At 44.7% G+C, this 7,500-nt stretch overlaps 1 protein-coding gene and 1 non-coding gene across 2 annotated transcripts in view; both read left to right on the top strand.

Annotated features, from left to right (window-relative positions):
* Positions 1-365: 365 nt before the first annotated feature.
* Positions 366-438, top strand: trnak-uuu (transfer RNA lysine (anticodon UUU)). Its single transcript has one exon. It is a non-coding gene; the product is annotated as a tRNA-Lys (tRNA).
* Positions 439-6,584: 6,146 nt separating this feature from the next.
* The window catches only part of LOC148981091 (uncharacterized), a 1,342-nt gene continuing 426 nt past the window's right edge, over positions 6,585-7,500 (top strand). The window contains exons 1-3 of the mRNA XM_089130736.1: positions 6,585-6,715; positions 6,793-7,050; positions 7,227-7,500. The exon at positions 7,227-7,500 is cut by the window's right edge and continues 135 nt beyond it. Coding sequence (XP_088986862.1) covers positions 6,585-6,715; positions 6,793-7,050; positions 7,227-7,500 — 663 coding nt within the window. The remainder of the gene's footprint in view (positions 6,716-6,792; positions 7,051-7,226) is intronic.

The raw sequence follows: 7,500 nt of genomic DNA, 5'->3' as shown, positions 1-7,500 counted from the left end.
TTACCCTTGAAAAGAGTTATGTTGGCAAGGAATAGTTTTGTCTGCAAGCTCTTGTACTGAGCCACACGTCGAGGAGACCGGTAGTTTGCCGTGATCGTATAGTGGTTAGTACTCTGCGTTGTGGCCGCAGCAACCCAGGTTTGAATCCGAGTCACGGCAACTTTTTCTGGGTGGCTTTGAAATTGAGCTCCAAGTTACCACCTCTGCTCACCCCATCCTTCAGACCACTTTTTTTGTTGTTGCCCGGTGCGTCCTTGTTTCAAGTCCCTGGTCGGGCGATCAAGGCTCTTTTTTTTTTCATTTCAGCCCATACGATTAATTTTTATGAGGGTTCCCACGCAACACGCACACTTTCTCACGCAAGAGCCCGGATAGCTCAGTCGGTAGAGCATCAGACTTTTAATCTGAGGGTCCAGGGTTCAAGTGCCTGTTCGGGCGTTAGAGGCTCTTTTTTTGTCGAGTGCTACGTTTTGCTGTTGAGTTCTTGCACGGCACCTGGGCAGCGACGCTGCAAGGCACCAAGTAAAAAGACAAGCTTGATACAGCCAGGTTGTAGTCGTGGCCGTTACTTCCAGCGATCGGTCGGCTTCTAACTTCCTAACACGTCCTAACACTTCCTAACAACATTTGAATACATCCGAACAAGGTCGGAATGAAAGTCCGAACACCTCCTAACTAAATCCGAACACATCCTAACACAAATCCGAAAACTCCGAACAGATGGGGCAAAAGAGCCAATCAATTCCTACTAAACGGTGGGAGAAAGAGCCAATCAGCAATCGAGATGACACGACAATCTCGCCGCTTATTGGCTGAACTACTTTCGTCACATTCCAGATGTTTGCTTGCAACTGTCAACTGCGATCCAGAGATTCAAGGTACAAATCTGTGTTTAAACATTAATTCAAGGTTTTTAATAAATATGAATGTATGAAAATATTGGATCGGTACGCTGCCGTAGCAAGGTAACGTTAAGTTAACTTTACATTGACCTGTGCCGTGTTTTGCTAGCTAACGCTAGTTATGGAGATATGATTTATTTTGAAACCATTTTTAAGTTTTAACAATGAGATTATGTGTTTTTTTTACAATCAATTATCACTGATTTGTCATTTTTTTAAATATTAACAACATTTGTCACTAAAAAAGTCATTCGGTTTAACAATGAATGTATTTAAAATTACTAATTTCCTGACCATTATTCATAAACAAACCTGATTTGACATTGACGTTGATATATAGTATCATTTTCGATCAATTTATTGGGACTACTCTAAACCCTCCAACATATTCAAGTTAAACATTCATTATGAATAGTTTAAACAATACTCAGGCACATAGCTACAAAAGCACATTTTATTGTACAAATGTAATATTACTACTTCAAACATTAAAATTTTTCATTATTGAAGACTATTGTTGTTATTGGAACAAATGTATTTACATAAAACATTTGTTGTCTACACAAACCCCATGTCTTTACAATGATTGATGTCCATATAGTTAAATCCCTTTTGGATTCAGTAAAAGAGATAAAGTATTACTACTACCTTACATACTTTGAATGTCATACATTTGTTTATTATTATTATTATTATTATTATTAAGGCCTTTGGACAAAAAAATACCACTCACATTATTGATCCATTAACACAGCTATAACTACTAATGCACAACTACATTGATTTGTTCCACAATATTTTTCAGATATGACAAAAACAGGAAAATCCTCTGCCTACTGGACAGACATCTGCCATAGGTATGCCCAGGGCACCTTCCAGTTCACTACAGGCAAAAGGCCTGGAAGCAAAAAATGGAAGGAGGCCCTGGAGCGAATCGATGCCTGTCCCCTGCAAAAGGGGAATAAGGTGGATCTGTTTGGAAGGCACATAGTGTGCACTTGTGGGTTCCATAAGGTAGGTATATGATATAATATATCAAAGGCATGATAAGTCCCTGTTCTATTTTATGGAGAGTACCCTGATCTATTCTTAAGTGCACAGTACTGCAGAATAATTGGTATTTAATGAATAGTATTTAATGAATGGTATTTAATGAATGGTATTTAATTTAAATGAAAAGTATTTAACATGAATAGTATGACCTTCTTTTGTTCCTAATCTTCTTTTTCTCTCAGTCAACAGATAAGGCCTTGACTGAGGCGGGGCCTATGGCAGAGGAAAGCAGCAGCTCAGAGAAGGCAGGGACATCACATGGAGAACAGGGGGTGAAGTGTTCACTGTGTGGTGTGTTTGTGGAGGCAGAGAAGTTCACAGAGCACCTCTCTGACCACCATGTCGAAGAGAGGTGTGACAGCTGTGGGGCCAGGGTCAAGGGGGCACTTGGACTGCTCAAACACATTGAGTCCAGTCATTATGGGGCCCTATTGGCTCCAAAAAAAAAAAGCCCTTCAAAAAATCCCACACCATCTCCATCTCCGTGCCCCTCACCATCTCCACGGCTGGCGCAACCTCCACAGCACTTGCCATCTTCACTGCCAGCACCAGTGTTTCCAGCCCAGCAGCCCATTCCATCTCCGCTGCCCACTCCACCACCATGGCGCTCTCCACCAGCGCGCTCTCCACCACAACAGCCCACTCCACCACCTCAACGCTCTCCTTCTCTGTGGCCAACTCCATCTCCGCAGCCCACTCAATGTCTGCTGCCCACTCCACCACCACGGCGCTCTCCACCACAACAGCCCACTCCACCACCACAACGCTCTCCATCCCCGCGGCCCACTCCATCCCCGCGGCCCACTCCATCTCCGCGGCCCACTCCATCTATGCGGCCCACTCCATCTCCGCGGCCCACTCCATCTCCGCGGCCCACTCCATCTCCGCGGCCCACTCCATTTATGCGGCCCACTCCATGTCCGCTGCCCAGACCACCACGATGCTCTCCACCACGGTGCTCTCCACCATGGCGCTCTCCACCACATCAGCCCACTCCACCACCACAACGCTCTCCATCTTCACGGCCCACTCCATCTCCGCGGCCCACTCCATGTCCGCTGCCCACACCACCACGGTGCTCTCCACCACATCAGTCCACTCCACCACCACAACGCTCTCCATCTCCGCGGCCCACTCCATCCTCATCTCCAGCACCCTCACTGCAACCCACACCATCTCTGCCTCAGGCTGTTACTGATTGGGAGAGCTTTCTTCCCAGTCAGTTCAAGAGAGTCCTTCAGCCAGCAGATTGGGTGTGGATTGCCAAGTGCCTCTATGAGCCCACAGGGCAGCTGAGGCAGAAGATCCAAGGGAACTGGTTTTATCCGCCAATGCTGCCCAAGCCGTCTCCTCCTGAACCCGGGTGGTATTTCCGGCAGAGGATGTTTTTGTGGGCACCTATGAGGATGTGGGGCATTCCTCTTAAATGCCCACAGTGTGGACGGAAGATGCACCATTCAGGGATCTACCCGAAGGTCAGGGAAGTGATTGACATGGACAGCTGCTACTACCTTCTGGGTGGGGACTATCCACGCTGTAGTGCTTGCAAGTTGCCAGTATGCCCATGGAGCAAGGACATACTTTCACAACTGGATGTGGCACACAGGACCATGTTTCCAGCGGTGCTGACCACTAAACTTGCCCTGGACATGAAATGTGTGACCTTCCTCAGGCCAAGAACCAGCGGCAACAGTTCTTCCTACCTCCAGTCAGCAGTAGAGGAAGTCCACAGTGAGGAGTGGGCACGACGGACCATCCAGTACCTCTCTGACTGTGAGCATTATTTGAAGAAGGTTGCCCTAGTCCAATCTGCTACGGCACCTGCTTTTCCCGCACCTAAACCCTTCAGGCCGCTTCCACTCGCCCAGTGGTTTGAGACTGTCCACTCCAACGACATCCTCAGCCATCTGGACGAGATGAAGGGGGTGATTACTTCCACCTATGGCCGAATCCTGAAGATGGATTCTACAAAGAAGGTACAATACATAAATGTTTGAGCATGAGGTTTATTTTTAGCCATCCATGTTAAGTAAGTGGAATAAAAATAATTTATATTTTTTCTGTTTTTTGGAGGTGGATAAATTTAAAATAATTAAAAAGTGTGCATTTGTGTTACACACACACACACACACACACACACACACACACACACACACACACACACACACACACACACATATATATATATATATATATATATATGAAGAGTTCAGATGCAAAAGCCTCAAAGTGCCATTTGAAATTTTCTTCTACAATGATAATTTTGATCAAGCTTGTATATTTAAGTTCAGTAATTTCACTTTAATTGCAATGAAGATTACCTATTAATTGTCATTTAAGTGAAATTACTGAACTTAAATATACAAGCTTGATCAAAATTATCATTCTAGAAGAAAATTTCAAATGGCACTTAGAGGCTTTTGCATCTGAACTCTTCATATATAGTGAAATGCTTCATAACAAAAAGAAAAAAATGTATAAGTAAGCCTGTCAGAATGTTTTTATGTTTCCTTATGTTGTTTTTTCAGATCACCAAAAAGCTGGCTGGTGGAATTGGGGATACAGCTGCATGGATGACCAACATTGGCAATGAGCTTGGCCAGGTTCTCAACAGTGTTCTGACAACAGCTGAAGGCGCAGGACTGGAGGAGCTGTGCCAGGGCGTCGTCAGGCGCTACCAGAATGCTGGCGAGCCAGAGCCTGAGGTCATCTATGTTGACCGGGACTGCTGCAGTCAGTCAGGTGAGATTTTCAAATTACTACTATATCGAATGTGCATTACAATACATTTTACAAAATTTAATAGTGGTGTAAAAAACATCCTCTTTCCCTATTGGTAATGTTAATTATTATTATTAGTACCAGCAATGCAATGTAATTGTAATAAATTTTAATGACTGAAAAGTATGTTGAAGTAATGCTTCTTGATTTTCTTCCCCCTGCACAGGTACACCTGCGGTGCTAAATCTTTTTCGGCCATGGAAGTCTATTGTAAGGCTAGATATCTTCCATTTTATGAGAAGATTCAACTGTGGCCTTACTACAGAGCACCACCCTCTCTATGGTACCTTTTGTTCAAAACTTTCCTCCTGTATCTTTGAGTGGGATCAGGAGGACGTGAAAGAACTTAAAGTGGCCAAGAGAGGGGAGTGGAAGAGCAGCCATGGTGGACAGGCTCCCACTGAGGCACAGCTCATGGCCAGCATTAGCCCAGGTGAACTGGCGAAGCACTGTAGGCGACGGACGCGCAGGGCTGAGGAGATCCAGGCCATGATTTCAGAGCTGCTGGAATCAGTGTGGGAGCTAACTGACACTACAGGGCTTCGCCTTGTTAACCCTGACAGTATGTCTCATGTGTGGGAGATGCAACAAAAACATCTTGAGTGCATCCAGGACCCTCCACATGTGGAGTTGTACACAAAGACGGGGACACTCCAGAAGGGTGGCAAAGTCCTAAACATTCTTAGGTGTGGCAGGGGGTCATCCTCACTGGAGAGTTTTCACCGCCACCAGTGTGCCTTCATTCCCGGTAAATTCTGAATGTTAAATTGCAGTAGGTTTTGTAGATTTTTAAGTTGAAAAGATACTTGTCTCACTATTTTATGTTACTGTTCTATAACTATGTCATTAAATGTATATGTCCTCAGTTTAAAATAATATGCTGTCTAAATCTGTGCATTTTCATTCTTAGGATGGAGATGCAATGCCATGCACACACAAATGTACATGTTAGAGGGGGCCTTGAGATGGAACATGAGCCGGGCAAAAGAAGCTGTATCTGTGGTGGGGGCCTCAAACCTCAGGACATTTGATGTCTGCTTAATGTCTCATTTAAACAACATGAGCCAACGGGTCCTTGGCTGTGCTTTGGTGCCAGAATTCACCCCTCCAGGAAAACCCACTGGTAAGATAACTTGCTGAGCACTGGAGTATTTATCTCTTTTTCTCCTGTGTGTGTGTGTGTGTGTGTGTGTGTGTTTTGAGTGTGTGTGGGTGTCCTCTCCCCATTAACAATGTGTTAAAAATGATTGCAGGGGAGCGTATTGCAGTGGAGTACTTGTTGGCCCAATCCAATAGAGGCGACCAGTTGATTGCACACCAAAATGACATGCCTGAAGTCCCCCCAGAGGAGCCCGAAGATGAAACTGAAATTGACACAACTGTATGTCATGCAGCTGACCTTAGGGCTGATGACTCTGACCTTCCAATAGATGACGTGGATGCCCAGGTGACCAGTCAGGTGGGTGACACTGGACCCAAATCCCCTGATGAGGAGGAATGTGAGGAACAGGATGATGACACTACAAGTCCTAGCACATCAGGCCAGGTAATGTTACTAGCCTGTACTATCTTTTACTTTACTAAAAATGAATCTGATGAAGTGCAAAACACCTATTGTCAGCTGTTTGTAAAGATAAATATATGCATGAAAAATACAAAATAATTACTACAACATTGTATATATTTATTCGACTGGCTTTTTTTCTCAATTTTCAGAGTATACAGTGTGATTCCAGAGGTGTCTTGGGCTGGGAGGCAGTTGATTCCCTGGCAGCCTACCTGGTTGGCCTAAACCGAACAATCACTGCCTTATCATCACAAGAGGAGGACAACATAGTCAAGCTGTACATGGCTCTGCATGCCATGGACAAGGTACCATCAAAATATGGCCAGAGGGTTAAGAAGAAGACTTTGCCAGGACCTTGGAGAGCATCCAGGAAGCGGAGTGGGTCTGCTCCAGGACAGCAGGCAGCAGAGAGGTAATATGACTATTTCAATCTTCACTAGTTTATTACCCAGAATACAGTCCAGATTATTTTATCCTTCTTTTCCATAGACTGTTCATGATTCATGGGCAGGCGGCTCAGGACCCTGAAGTTCACAGGGTCTGTGAATGTGTTTGCCTACGGCTTTTCAAAGAGTTTCAGCAAGCACGGAACAGGCCCAAGGACACACAAGGAAAAACTCTGCCAATTCCACAATCTATTGTGGTGGTATACAGCCACTTAAAACAGCTACTGGAGGACAGCAGAGCAGTTCTAGGAAAGACTAACCTGGTTCTGGTCCCGATAAACACCACTACTGTCTCCTCGTGGTGAGTCTTCTTTTGTGAAATACTTTTATACAAATCACAGTAGTATATCAAGATTGTACTTATAATTCCTTCCTGGACACATTTCTTTTAAAAATTATACTAAGTCAAAACATTGTTTTTTTTTTTTTTATCCATTAAAATGTCGAACCTCAAGATGAAGAATGTTTCTCTTGCAGGCTACAAAGAAGACAGAAACGTATGGACAGAGACATGCTGCTGCAGGGTACTGTACTGCCCAAACAATTATATTTGGCAAATGAGTCACTTCCTGAGGTGCGCACACTTCCAGCTGCTCCTGCACAGCATGGGCATGAGGCCATGGTATTTGAGGAGCCAGTAAATCAGGAGGGAGAGGCCTTCATTCGTAAGCGTATCTCCAACAGGTGCCCACTGCCCAACCCTCCTCCTGCCGCATACTCACCAGCACCACACTTTGCATTCTCCACTCTT

Source organism: Pimephales promelas, chromosome 5, assembly GCF_988280905.1.
Source record: "Pimephales promelas chromosome 5, fPimPro1.hap1.1, whole genome shotgun sequence".
Taxonomy (NCBI): Eukaryota; Metazoa; Chordata; class Actinopteri; order Cypriniformes; family Leuciscidae; genus Pimephales; species Pimephales promelas.
This window is presented reverse-complemented; position numbering and strand designations above follow the sequence as displayed.